General features: G+C 41.8%; 1 protein-coding gene across 5 annotated transcripts in view; it reads right to left on the bottom strand.

Annotated features, from left to right (window-relative positions):
• Positions 1-10250: 10250 nt before the first annotated feature.
• The window catches only part of prkar1b (protein kinase, cAMP-dependent, regulatory, type I, beta), a 68729-nt gene continuing 64414 nt past the window's right edge, over positions 10251-14565 (bottom strand). For all 5 annotated transcript variants that reach the window (XM_008416713.2, XM_017306354.1, XM_008416714.2 and 2 more), the window contains 2 exons: positions 13208-13289; positions 10251-13137 (listed from right to left, as the gene is read on the bottom strand). In XM_008416713.2, coding sequence (XP_008414935.1) covers positions 12965-13137; positions 13208-13289 — 255 coding nt within the window. In that variant the 3' untranslated portion in view covers positions 10251-12964. The remainder of the gene's footprint in view (positions 13138-13207; positions 13290-14565) is intronic.

The following is a 14565-nucleotide window of genomic DNA, read 5'->3' on the forward strand; positions in this document are numbered from 1 at the left end:
CCCTCCGAACTCGTTTCCTTCAAGGCGCTCTAGGTGTGCAGCCATTCTGGGGCACAGTACTCGGCTGCTCTTTCATAAGCCACAATACAGTCGTCAAATTGGCCACATGGATGAAAAAAAAAAAAAACATAAAAAAAAATGACACCACATGCACACATAAACGTACAGAGACGTTGGTGCAAGCAAGGTATGTGAGGCAGCTTTCCATCTGCAACACATTACACGTTACAGCAGCACACTTTAGTTGTTAGGGGACCATGGCATCCTCTCTGTGCGACCTCCAGATCTGTCAAAGCRGGGTCTGGTCTTGTCATAACTCTGACATGATTTTTTTTTTTTTTCACTCTGACATTCTTGATTAAATGTATCCTTTGAGAACTATACTTGGTCAGTGGGAAAGAGAAGCTGTAAACACAAYGCTGTGTAAGGTTTTTCACATTTTGTCCTATTGCAGCCCTAAATTTTATTGTAGTCTGTAGATTTTATGTGTCACAAAAACACAAAGTTGACCCAAAGTGTGGACTTAAATTAAAAAGATACGCAACGTTTCTAAACAAATATTTTCAAAACTGTAGCATACATTACCAGTCCCCTTTACATGGCACCAATAATACCTAAAACAAACATCAGATTCAGATCAAAACTCAACGAATTAGGAAATGGAGACGCACGTGTGTGTAGGTGTGTGTGCGTGTGTGTGTATAGGTGTGTGTGTGTGTGTGTGTGTATTGTCTCAGTATGAATCCAGCTGCTCTGTGAAGGCATCAGAGTTTTATTAGAGAACATAACTGATTAAACAGCATCACAAAGACCGAGAAACACAGCGAACAAACAAGTCCAGAAGAAAGTTGTGGAGAAATTTGGAGCAGATATTTCTTATCTCAAGATCATCAGAAAACTGWGAGTATACGACAACTCTAAGCCTGAAAAAAGACATTACAGTCCACCTAAACTAAGGCAGAGCATTGTTAAAGAAAGAGCTAAGACACCTGTGGTAACTCTAGAGGAGCTGCAGAGATGGAGGAATGCAAAGCACCAAAAAACTAACACTGTGGACCCAGGTGCATAATGAAACATGGTAGCAGCAGCAGCATCATGCAGTGGATGATGTCTTCTGCCTGAAGAGGAAACTTGTTGATCTCTGTGTTGATCTGAGGATGGATGGAGTTAAATACAGGACAAACCTGATGAAGGCTGCAAAAGACTTGAGACTGGATAGATAGACAGACAGAGCTGCAAGGGGATGGTTTAGATCTAAACATATTTATGTGTTTGAATAGACCAGTTTTGCTTATAGTTCAAGCTGCATGAATATTTTTGCAAAGCATTCTTTATTTCATTGCTGAGTCACCATCTAAGTCCCATTAGGCACATAGAAATGGACTCTYGACCACAAAAGTATAGAAAGCCTCAGGCAGCAAGTTTCAGTCAAACAGAATTATTTAAGGGATTTCAGTTCTCTCACACTTCCATATAGGCTACATTTGGGAAACTTTACACATTTACACACCTCCATTCCCTCATGCACATTTACCAATTTCTTTAACTGGACAGACAGACATGAAGCAATGTGGGCACAAGTCCCTGCAAGCAGCTACCCGTTCCCCCTGTCCCAGCTCATTTTCCCCTTAAAACACTGCCTCTTTATTCTCTGAGTGAAGAAAAAAAAAACAACTCTTTCTTACTGCACACACACATACACACACACATACACTTTCTCGCACATGAAACAGGGGACTTCCAGCCTCTAAGAAATAGCAGTGTAATTGCCGGTGCTCTGTTGTCTATCAAGACCTGACCTTTTCAACATGTGTGCGTTGTGTTGGGAGCGATGGGAACCGGCGAGGAGGAAGACAGGGGTCTCCCCGACTCTGCGGTGGTCTGACCCAAATCCCCCCCCCCCTCCCCCCCTCCAACGAAACTCTGGGAACTCCCAGTGTGTCCGGGCATCGGGTGAGTTCGGAGGCTAGTACAGGGGAGGACATGGCTAACCCACAAATCAGGTCCTTGGCGGGGCGAACATCAAAGCTGGGACAGGACGATGTGGAAATGGCAAAGAGGGCACAGAGCTGCCCTGTCTCGGTGGAGTCTCAGGGGGACAGAGGAAAATTAGAAGTCTATAAGTAGAGTCCAGACGTTATGGTAGCAAGCTCTTTTGCCAGGGCCAATGGGAAAGTTGTGGACCAGTATTGCCTTACATTATCTGGCCCTGGAATAAGTGCTTCATAGAATGAAACATATACAAGGACACATTCATAATAAATACATAACAGTTTGCAAAATTTTGGATCAAGAGAAGTCATCAAAACAAACAAGAAGCAACCAAATACGGAGGGTAAAAGAGAAGATGTAGAGTTCATGGGAGAGCGTTCCTGAGGATGCAATAAATGCAGCACAGGCAAAAGGGATTGTCCACAAACCCAATGAAATGCCATCTTCACATCCATACATGACAGACGAGCTCAGAGGGGGCACACAAAGCTGACCTCGGTGGTTTATTTGGAGACTATAAGCTCATGATTACTCCAATTCACAAGTGTGGCTTCCACCTTCTTACCTTTCATTCTACTTGTCTTTCACTTGCTATAGTATAGGCATACATTTTTGGACTTTAAATCGAGTGCAACCGAGGTGGTTGTAATGATGGTGGTGATGTACGGGATTAAGAAAAAGATTTCTAAGCTAAGACGAACGAAGATGACTTAGCTGAAAAACAGAATGGGGCAAAGAGACTGGAAACGGTTGGATTCAAAGACGTTCTGAGAATCCAATTTGGTTGCTTTTTGTCCCCAGCATCAGCACCAAACGTGYCTGGAGGCAGTTTCACAAGAGGGTTAAACAGAGATTTTCCTCAACACACTGCAACTCCTATGGCAACCACACCAAACTTAGCTCAAAAAGCACTTAGATTCCAGGAGAGAAACTCCTTCCTACTTTATGGGCCGTACTGCGAAGCTGTTTCGCACGCATCATGCTAACGATTAACTGAGGCTCATGTAATCCCTCGACCCCCTGCCCAGGTAGCTGCTCTGAAAACAGCACCGCTGCTGCTTTTAAAAAATAATTACAGAAGGTCTTTGGTGCTTTTATTGTTGTTATTATTGGAGGCCATAAAAGCAGTAGCAGCTMTGATCCAACCTCTGGGATCAGGAAAGACTTTTTCTGGCATTCTTGTCTTTAGTAGAAGCTGCCGATGCAGGCACAAGTGTACTCTAAAATACGTACTATGGAGTTCAATGGAGGACCTGCATTACAAAAACAAAAATATTTTAGGTTTTATTTGACAGAAACCCATTCTGTCATCAAGGTCTGCCATCTCTGGATTCAAACTTTAATTTTATTTATTTTTTTACTGTTTTTTCTAATACACTTCAAAACGTCTTCGTGGAAACTTAGTTCTAATCAAAACAACGTTTCATTTGCCCAGGTCATGAGTTGCTATGGTTAAGCTGTATATCCAAGTGTCAGACAGCAGCTATTAAAGCTCCTCATAAAAGGGACTGAAGTAAGCTGGTTCAGTAAAATACGCCCAGCGGATATGATCCGGTTTGATACTGAACTCTTCTGTTATGGTGGCTCTGGAGCAAAAATCTAACAGATGATGATCACTTTCTTATTTATTTATTTATTTATTTATTTATTTATAGGCAGAATCCATAAGAACTTAGACCAGACCATGAATCCCATTTTTTAGGCTTCTGTGAGAATGTTAAACTCCATTTTGATTTACTGATAAAATCCACAGTGTGGCATTGGAGTAGAATATATTATCTACTACTATAAGCACTTTGTATTGCCTTGTTGCTGAAAATGTGCTATAAAAAATAAAATTACCTTTACCTTTACTGTATAAAGTTCTGTTAAAATAGTGATTTCTTCAGGGGAAACAAAAGCTTTCCAGAAAGGTTGCTCCCTAAACCTAATAAGTGGGGTTGAGTTTTTTTATGTCAATGTGGAGGAACTATGCCCTCCTCTCTTTTCCAGGATTGTTTTAATTCAACCATGAAGGCTGTGCAAAAGCATCTGCAACTGTATTTAAGTCTGGACTTTGGCTAGGCCACTCCAGAATCTTTATTTATTTATTTATGAATCATCTCATTCTCCTAACCAAAACCTGATGGATGTGCACACTCCTTCATGATTTCCTATGAGATAGTCCTGAAAAAGTAACGCAGCCTTAGACAAAGAAGTCCCACCTTTGTCTTATCAGTTCCATATTTTCCCGTCAGTCTTTGGGATCAACGTTATTTTTTTGGAAAACATTAGCTGGGGTTTTGCTCACTTTCTCTTTGAGTCATTTTGGTAGACAATACGCCGCTTTGAAGATTCACCACTGATTCATGTTTCCACTCGCTCTGGAGTCCTGGAGTCCCAAAGTATTAAACATTTCTTCAACATTTCTAGCCTCTTGCAGACTCTGTTTCTCATCTGTTCTTGAAGCATGTTGGGCTGCTTTTTGACATCTGTCAGCCTACTTCATGTCGTCGGACAGGTTAATTTTAAGTGATTTCTTAAACCTGGACGTGGCTGGTTAAAATTAATAAGGTGGCTGATAAGGTTTTCACATGGCGACAGCTTATTTTAGACAGGTTTTGTTTTTAGTTTTCAAACGGTTATTTGGTTAACTTAGTCTGATATTAAAACTTAGCTGATGAGCTGAAACAAGTGTGAAATAGAGTAAATAGAAAACAAAGTGAAACCATAAAAGGATATTCCCTATTCTCATTTTCTGCAAGTCAAGATGAAGTGACTAAAGAGAGAGATCACAACAAAGTGATTATCAGCAGGAAGTGGCTCCATTATGGGCTTAAAGATGGGAGAGAGTGCTCTTTGGTTACAGCTCTCAGTCAAATCCACACATTCCATCGGGGTTTAGGGTAGAGCCAGGTCACCCCTCTGATGGGTCCTGCGGGGTTTTAGGGATAGGTGGGCCACCCTCGCTCTTTTCTCCACCTGCTGCCCCGGTACCTGGAGCGCAGCTTTGGGATGCTGGACAGATTCTTGGACACTTGAGGAGGAAACAGAGGGTGTGTGTGGATGTCTGTCAAGAGACACTTGACAGCTTTTTGCTTTGACCTTGTGAGAGGTGGTGTTGTGAAGGATGAAGGTTTTCAGAGGCGGCGGGAGGGGAGGTGAAGCACTCGCGCTTAATTATCCCTGAAATGTGGGAGTTCCTGCGGGGGCTGAACTTCTATGCATCAGTCAGTAAAGATATACTGTATCCGATCCAATCTGGAGAATCAGCAAGAGCAGACAAGTGGTTTGGAAACCCAAGGTGCTTCGAGAGTGTTAATCTGAAAATTATGAAGTAAATCACATCAAGTTCTAGAACATCTCATCATCTTCTGAGTCAGCCTTCGTGACCATTATGCTAACAACCCAGCAGGGACTTGTTTTTTTGGGGGGGGGGTTTCTCATTGCATTCCTTCATCTTCCTGATGTGATTAGGAAAAGAGTGTGAGCACTTTTTACGATCTGTACTCCAATCCCCAGCAATTCCCCCGAGAGCAGCAGCAGGGGAAAAAATAAATAATTGAGACAACCGCCGAGCTGCCTCCCCTGGGAGTGAAGTCAGAGCCCGACTGAAGAGATGCATTGTTCTGGGTTTGGATCGATGTAGGCAGGAGACTGCAGAATCATGTGCATGATGGAATATCTTACTCTGAAAACTGCTTCTGACTCTTTCCTTTTTTCTTCTTTTTTTTGTCTTTTTTGTCCGTCCGTCTCTGCGATGCAGAATGCCGGGGGAACATTGGGTTTGTTTTCTCTACACGTCGTTTGGAGGCTCCGCTGACTGGGAAATAGCTTTGAAACTGAGGCCAAAACTGAGGCAAGATGGGGAGGCCCGGTCTCAGTGTTGGTACATGTATACATGTGAATTATTTACTTGTCGTCCAGCAGGAAATGAGGAACGATAACAAGCTTGGGAAAGAAAAGCAGAATAACAAACAGATGGTATCACATCCACTTCTCTTTTTTTTGTAGCTTTCTCTTTTTGTCTTTTTTTTCCTCTGTTTCTAGTCTTTAATTTCTTTTATGTGCCTCAGTGGGGTGAGTTTGCTAACAGGAAGTGGTGGGGGGGATAACTCCCTGTATCTGATTCCCAGCTGCAATTGCTTGGTTACATTGACCAGTCAGAGAAGCACCTTTATGGCTGCATCACTAAAATTTGAAATATTTCTTCGAGCAATTTAGAAATGGGCTGAGTGACACGGATATCTAAAACCAAAAAACAGAAATACCCAGAATTTCAGCAAGTGGGCAAATGTGGTCTTTTGCAGAGTCATTGAGTCCCATTAAGGTTTAAACAGAACCATTCAGTTGTAGCTCTGACTGCATTTTAGGACCATTTAGGTTCCAGGTTTTCTTCCAGAATCGTATTGTTTTGATTTAGATGAATCCATCGCATCACAGACTCAGACCAGAGTTCCTGCTCAAGTTGAAGAACAACACAGTATGATGCTGCCATCACCACATTTAACCATGAGGAACATTTAGTGTTAATTTTCCACCACGCATGGGATTTTCGCATGTAGGTTAAACATTTTTACAGAATTGTTTGCTCTATATTTAGTTCTAGGTTATGAGACTTTGCAAGTTTTTCTTAATTTTCTTGCTAATCCATCTATAGCCACGTTGTGTTGGTTTAATAATGTTGCTCATTTGAATATGCAGTGTAAAATAGACAGGGTGATTTTTAACTACACACAAGAATATTTGAAAACATTGCAACAGAAAAATGGAAGTTATAAGCTCAATGAGAAATCTACAAAATTGTATTATGTTTACAGATTGTCACTGAAAAAGATAATTTGTTCTCAAAAAACAAATGATCTTTGTTTTTTCCCCTAAATAAAACAAATAATTTAAAATATAAACTGTTTTAACTCCTGTACTGACGATACTGCAGCAGGATTTTTTAATGGAACCTTTAATGTGAAGTTTGTGAACAATGTTAAGGTTTATTGAATATTTTTATATTATTTCTACAGATGTAACAACACAACTAATAAACTATCTATGTTTACGCTGCAGATAATTTTTTTTTTAGTTCAGTTTGGAGTTTTCCTCCTCTTGATATTGCCTCGCTCATCCTTAAAGTCTCAATCCTATCAACCTCACTGTTGCTCAACCACCTGTGACAAGCCTTGGTGGTGGCCTTTGACCTGAGAAGGTCACGATTAGAGCTGAGAATTAGAACTGGGGACCCGGCAGAGGAAGAGGACGCCGCTGGACTGAGATTTTTCAACTAAACCAGGCTAAACCCGGCTCTGAAGCCAACAGGTCGCCACACCCAATATATCCTGACAGCTGAGTATCAGAGTCCAAGATCATTAGTGCAGGTGGGGGGTGGAGGGTTGAATCGGAAAGGGGGAAAGCAGGGAGAAACAATGGAGATCACCAAGCGTTTTAATTAGCCTGAATCCCTCTGGTGGAGAGGAAGGGGGAGACGGAGGAGAGGTGGCATCTGTGGGAACACAGAGAGCAAGCGAASAGGCCAGAAAACAAAAGAGGGAGAGTCAAGAAAAAGACATGGGGGGAGGTGATGATGCTAACACACCCCACGGCACTGTGCCAGGTTTAAATATCTTCTCATAAAGTGTGTGGGATTATACAAAAAAAAAAAAAAGCACAAAAAACACCAAATTCCTCCCAGTTAGTTAATCTTGTAAATTTTAGGCACTCGTTATATAAAACTTGGAATTTGGAGGGATGTGCATGAGAAGCCACGCTGTAAATGAGTGGGGAAAATGTTTCCATGTCGGGATAAACTCTGAGGAGCTTATGTGAGTTACTCTCAGAGGAGTTCAGAAAAAAACTAGAAAGCCATTGTTATGGGTCCCACAGTGAAGCTTGTGTGATCTTTCACTTCTGCCTCTTGATTGCTCATTGCCTCCTCTAACTCCATCCTCATCCTCAAGTCTCGTCCAGATTTTCAGAGACAAGGAGTCAGCAGACTTACTCATCAGTGAGTGTGAATATGGAACGGCGTGAGAGGTGGGAAAGGTTGAAGCAATAGTAGATACCAAGACCATCATTGCTTGGCATCATAAAAGTATCTCTTAAAAGTTTAGCCACAAACTTCAATTTGTTTTGGTGACTTTATGTGATAGAGCGACACAAAGTAATGCATGTTTGTGCATGTTTTTCCACATTTTCACAAATAACAATTAGACAAATTTAGCACATTTTTATTTTCAGCCTTCTGCACTGAGTTATGCCCAACATTCTCCAGTGGGAGAATGCAAAAGACTTGAAGTGGGCTGGATATCGACCTTCTGCCACTAAACATGCAATCAAAGGTTCAAAAACGACCTAGATAAAGATGCATTAAGGTCTCAAAATGGACTACTCAAAGTCCAGACGTAAATCCAAGAAGCTGTTAGCTGTAGCAGGAGCTCAGGGTGGAGAAGCTGAACACAAACGCACTTCCCATGTTAGATTTTTATTTATTAAAAAAAAAAAACGTAAAAGGAAACCATCTTTCTCCAACAACTCTGCACTGCGGTTGTCATACAGGTTCTAGAGCTGCTATTTGTTTGTTTTTTTATAATCCACTAGAGTCATGGAGAGTAGCAGGACCAAATGAATATAAAAGCAGCAGCACAGACTGAAAGTGTGTGTTTGTGTTTACTCCTATACTGGCTCTGTTCCATCGTGTCAGAGCTTCATAACACTGCACATGTGACAGTGCCAAGATTTGTCCTTAGCTAGCCCACCCAGGATGGCTCGGTAATGGCCGTGTCTAATCTGGTACTCTGAACACACACACGTATGCTAACACACACACACACACACACACGCACAGATACAAAAGGGAAGGCTTAGGTGACCAGTTCCTCTTTTGTTAATTTAGGCGTACCCTGTCATACAAATGCTGCATTCTTTGGTAAATGCTTGAATAACAGTGGTACTTATAAGGTTCAGTTTCATGCCATTTCCAGAAGTTTGAATCAAAATGAATGGATTTAGTGAGCTGTCAGCAGGCTGGGCTGTGAAATGGTTGGTCTGCACCTGTCCTGAGGTCAACCAAAGAGCCTAAAATACCTGGTAGCTAAATTCATTCTTTCCATTTCCTCACAATAACTTTAGTCAGGTTTTAACCCAGCAACAATCTCATTTATTGTTTTCAGTCATGTTGAATGCTGTGAAAAAGATCTTCCAGATACAAACAACTAGACAAGATGCACTTTTAAATGGTCATTTCTGTTAAGTGTGAAAAAGGACAGAAGAAATCTATCCAAACCTACACTGCTCTGTGTGAATCCCCTCTAAGCCTAATGAACAGCTTTGATTAATGGAAACAGATCCACTCTTATGTGCAGGATTGTTTTAACGAAGACACATTGTAAAGTTTTCAATACCGCGGCATCTCAGTCAGATTTAAGTCTGCACTTTGACTCCTGATTCCTTCAATTTGGCTCTTGTGAGCCAGTTAGAGATGGATTCGCCGGTGGATTTTGGGTAAGTGTCCAGCTGTGTACCCTTAATGTGCTTGAGCTCAAGGTCAAAAGCCTAAGACTGGACCATCAGAGGTGAGAGAGGCTCAGGAAATAGCACAACGTTTTGTAATTAGTGGAATGACGGCTCGTTCTCTGTCAGTCATTTTGTCCTTGGGCAAGGCACTTAAGGACCAAAATTGCAATCAGAAAATGTTGAATCGATAGCTTGAGGAAAAACCCAAACTTGTTAAGGTCCGTTAGCGTACACTGTGAAAGCCAAAGAAGCTGTGCCTGTGTGGCGAGGGGAGTATTAAACTCAATGTCAGCGAGTTGGGGGCACATTCCTCAGTTGATTTAGTGGACATTAAGATGAAGAGGAATGTGTCAAAGCTGCAGAGGCTTTAGTCCACGGTGGTGTAAACAGCCTGGGAGGAGCTCCGAGCCTTTCTGACAGCCCCGCTATGACGGATGACTGACACTTGGCTTAACGTGAGAAGGAGAAGGACAGAGAGCAGACTAAAGTGGAGGGTGGGAAAAAGAGGGAGAAGCCTGTAGGAAGAAATATGAGAGACGTGACTGAGGAGGTAAGCAGGAGAGAGAAGGAAAGTTATCAGAGATTCAACAGCAATCAGAGGTTATGTGCAGTCAAGAATATGAGGTGAGGTAAAGAAAAGAGTAGGAACTAAGTCCAGTCAGGAGAGAAGGAAAATGTGCCAAAAGCTGGGATAAACGGGAGGAAAGAATGTGAGGAAAAGTCACAACTCCCCCAGGGACCAAAAAGACCAAGAAAATAACGTCAAATCAAAAGAGTTTCTGAAGCTTATCTTTATTTGCTCAAGATGGTTTGAAAGTTGGAAAAAAAAAAAGATACACAGAAGAGAAATACAGAAAGACTCTTTTTCTTAAGGTCCCTTTTTTTTTTTACACCGGGTCCGTTGTGCAACGCTGACAGAACTGTAGATCAAAGGAAACCAACACAAGTTCTTAGTTTTCTCAACTTTCTCTTATTGAGAACATTTCAAAAACATCTGAATCAGACTGCGGTGCTGACCCAACGTTTTTAAACTCGAAAGTGGTGCAAAAGTACTAAAACATCAAACAAAATCACCTCAAAAACAAGCAGATTTCTTCATTCAGTCCTGAGACGGTGTAAGCCTTTCGGGTTCGGTCGCGTGGAGACGACACGACTGAACCTTTGGAGAACAACAGCTCACAGAAACGTTAAGGATCTCTACATATTTTTTTTGTTATTTTTCAACTAACCTGACAGAAGAGCTGAAAACAGGAATGAAGAAGTGATCCCAACAAGTACTGTCTGTGTATCTAAAGTGTGATGTAGCTCAATGGTAAACGCTGGGCTGCAGTTTCTCATGAAGTGGGGAAAAAAAACGGTTATCGTATCGAACTGAGAAGATGCTTTTACCGTCTTCACAGAGCTGAAATCTTCAGGCTCCAGCAACTGATATGTTGACCAAGATGAACTTGAAGTTTAACACTGCTCAGACCACTCAAGTAAAAGGTTTAATAAATGTGTTGTTTTTTTTTTTACCACAAATAGTGTTAGAAAATTCAAAGAAACCTTTCTTTTACTTTGTCACACTGAAAATTTAGAAGAAAAAAAAAAACGTGAGTACATTTATTATAAGTAGGGGGGAAAAAGTATGCTTCAAGAATAAAAAAAAGTTTGATGATTTTTTTCCACATATTTTAAGATAACCAGACTGTCTCTAAAGTTTTGATTGGCAATCAAGTGATCTTGTTTCACTGGGGAATAAATATGATGCGACTCAGGAGGCAGGTTCACGCTGTGCAGGGACGGCCTCTGGGGAATAAATATGACATGAAACAGAGCATAATTTCTCTCAGCCACACTTCTAAATCAAAAACACATGAGAACATATCATTCAAAAGGAGCAGGTTGTCCGCTGTGCAAAGATGACTTACAAAAATATTAGTCAGTGTTTGAAATTTTATGGGGAAATTTATAAAAGCTTATTACTTTCCAATTCCTCTCATGTAGGAAAGTAGTAAGTGCCTCCATAATGTCTTCTTTTGTTCGTTTTCCACTCCTTCTGTCCAGAATCCAACTCTGCTTTCCCATCCAAAACTTTCCATTTCTGCTGCGATTCTGCATTTGCGGCGGCAGCAGCCGTGCAGTCTGCCATCTCCCGTCGTACAGAACGGCATTGTTACCAACAACCTTTTTATATAATCAAGTTCACACAGTGTGACATGTTCAAAATCCGTTTCGGAATCACTCGCTGCGTGCCTCTGTGATGTGTGTTGATCTTCCTAATTCAGGAAATGGCTACAAGTTAATAGCTCCTTGCCTCGACTTGCCCACATCTGCAGTGAGAGTAATAATTAAAAAGATTAAAACACCTGGAACTGTGACAAGGACAGATGGAAGATGATCCAAGTTTATCTGAGCAAGATGATGTGGGAGGTAAAAGAAAATAGCTCGAAAGCTCGCTCTGAACATCAGCTTTAAAATTCAGATCCAAGCTTTGCAAAGTGGATGCATGATTTAAAACGGGCCCAGAGAGCAAGAAATCACCAACTGAAAAAAAATAAAAATAAGAGAGCAGAATAACAGATAAAGTAGGTTAAAAAAAAAAAGATATGTTTCTACACTGCAGAGTCTGACAGTAATTATCCATTTCATTCTGTCAAATTGGCTCCAATAGCTGCTAGAGTTAGGAAAATCAGTACAACCAAAAGCTGCATCACTCTTTGGATGCACAGACAGTATATTTTAACACAAATTTCATGTTTTTTTTATTGTTGTATATGTTAGCAATAAAAAAAAAAAAATCTACAAAGGAAGCCCCCAGCTACATCTAACAATCTTGAACCTGATAAGGATAACAGAGTTATTCCTTCGACGCAAAGAAAATATTAAAACAGCCGAGAAACGTTTTCTTCACACCTCTCTGACTACAGTACATTTCAGGGAACAAAGATCTGTGTAGTGCGTGTCTGTTTTGATCGAGAAAAGATGCAATGCACAGGCAGAGATAAAATAAAAACAAAAAAAAAACAAAATAAAAATAAAAAGGCATCAAAAAGCAACAACATCCAGTGAGCAAAGAAATGTGCACCCACTTCCTGACGCTGTGCGTAAACATGACTTCACTTCCTCCATGATTCCTGAATGTGTCCGCATGCTCCGTAAAATACATCAAAGTGCAAACACCATTTTTATGCGAGTCCCCCGTGCATCGTAAAGCGACTCATTTACATTAGGTCATGATTGAAATGGTTTCTGTCCTCTTCTGATTTTTACAGCTACGTGACAAGTAGATTGAGTCAAAGTGCACAAGATTAAAAAAACGAAAAGAAAAGAAGTAAAGGTAGGAAACAAGCTTTCTGTGTCATTTTGTATTTAAATTGCTGTTCACCCCGGTGTCCCAACACCTCCCCCSCCCCCAGGTTCCCAACCCTGACGCTAAACCTCTGATGCTGCTGATGATGGTACACACCCCTGCTGGTGGAGTGGTGGGCGGAAGGGGGCCGAGCTCTCACACGGTGAGGGAGATGAAGCTGTTATATCTCTGGATGTTCCTCTTGAGGATCTCGGAGCACGGCCCCAGTACGCGCTCGAAGCGGGGCCGGTCCAGCTTCACGCACTTGAGGGGTCCGCGGGCGACGACGGTGGCTGCCCGGGGACGGTTCAGCAGCAGGGCGATCTCACCTGGACGCAACAGGAGCGGATGGTCAAAATCAGAGGCGGATGAAAAAGTAATTAGAAAGACGGCACTCACCAAAGTAGTCTGAGGGTCCGAGGCGCCCGACCTCGACGTACTCCTCATTGTCAGATCGGCGCTGCAGAACAGAGGCTATTCCCTGCACACACAGAAACAGAAAGGTCCTCAGCTATGTAGAAGTAAAGCAAAACTATGGAAACAAAAAGTGGACAGGAGGCTGAACATCATGAGGAGGATTAGGCTGAGGAGAAAATTCCTCTGCTTCATAAGAACACAGGTGCACTGGATTTAGTCGTCGGCGCTGTGGGACGAACACCTGTTGAGAGGGACGCACACGAACAGGAACGTCCAAGACGGGACAGGACAGAAAAATCCATCATCTCTGCCCCGGTTCCTCCGCTGAATAATAAACACAAACATCTAAGCCCACTTGGGGATGAAGTGAGTCATCATTGTCTCCATCACGAAATCCTCTAAATCAGAACTCATCCGTGAACTGGAAACTGCTGTAATGTCCAACAAAGAGGAGCTTTAAGTCCTTAAATGACCCCCAAAACACTGCACAAACACACACACGCACACACACACATAAATTCTGAGCTAATATTAGAAAACTCTAAATCAAAAAAAGCACCTGAGAGTCTAACAACTCCAGGGGATGCATATATATTCATCATGCATTTTTGTTGTTGTGGGAAGCTTGAGTGTGTGATTCATCTAACAAGCAAAGGCAAGGGGAAATTATTTGGATTTATTTTGGCCAACAAAGGATTATTCCTGCAGCTGTTAGCAAACTTCAAACTACATGCCTCAAAATGTAAGATTTTCCAAAATCTCCCAGAAAACACGCTTGAAGCTGCACTCAATGTACGCTTTGAAAGCATATTCAGCGCTAATCTCGAAACATGCGACGTTTTAAGAGCTGCTATAATTGATGGCAGGTAAAAAAAGGAAAAAAAAAAAAAAAAAGGAAAGTCAAGACGGGAAGTTCCCGGCTTGTCTTGGACTGCTTTAGAAGACAGAGTTGATTGTTCCAGCAATCCCTCAAACGTTTCTAATCCCTTTCTGCTTTCTGTGCTCCTGGTCGCTGACCAGGCTAATAATGCTAAATATGAATATAATGAGGCTTAATGAGAACCCCCCTCAAACTGCCAGCAGCTACTGGCAGACAAAGGTGAGACTGTATTTCAACAAAAGGATGTGTGTGTGACTCCGTGAGTTTACGCTAGAAATGAGCTGTGCAGAGTATTTCAAGCAAGGAGTAATTTGCGAATCCCCTTCTCGAATCAGTGCTGGAAAATGTGCACGGTGCAGTTACCACGTTGACAACGCAACACATCGCAACAGTGACAGTGACAGTCAGAGAGACCATGGGAAAGTCATTTACGCTGTTGTGCAGCAGCGCTGTCTTCATA

The sequence above is a fragment of the Poecilia reticulata genome, linkage group LG8 (genome assembly GCF_000633615.1).
Source record: "Poecilia reticulata strain Guanapo linkage group LG8, Guppy_female_1.0+MT, whole genome shotgun sequence".
Lineage (NCBI taxonomy): Eukaryota > Metazoa > Chordata > Actinopteri > Cyprinodontiformes > Poeciliidae > Poecilia > Poecilia reticulata.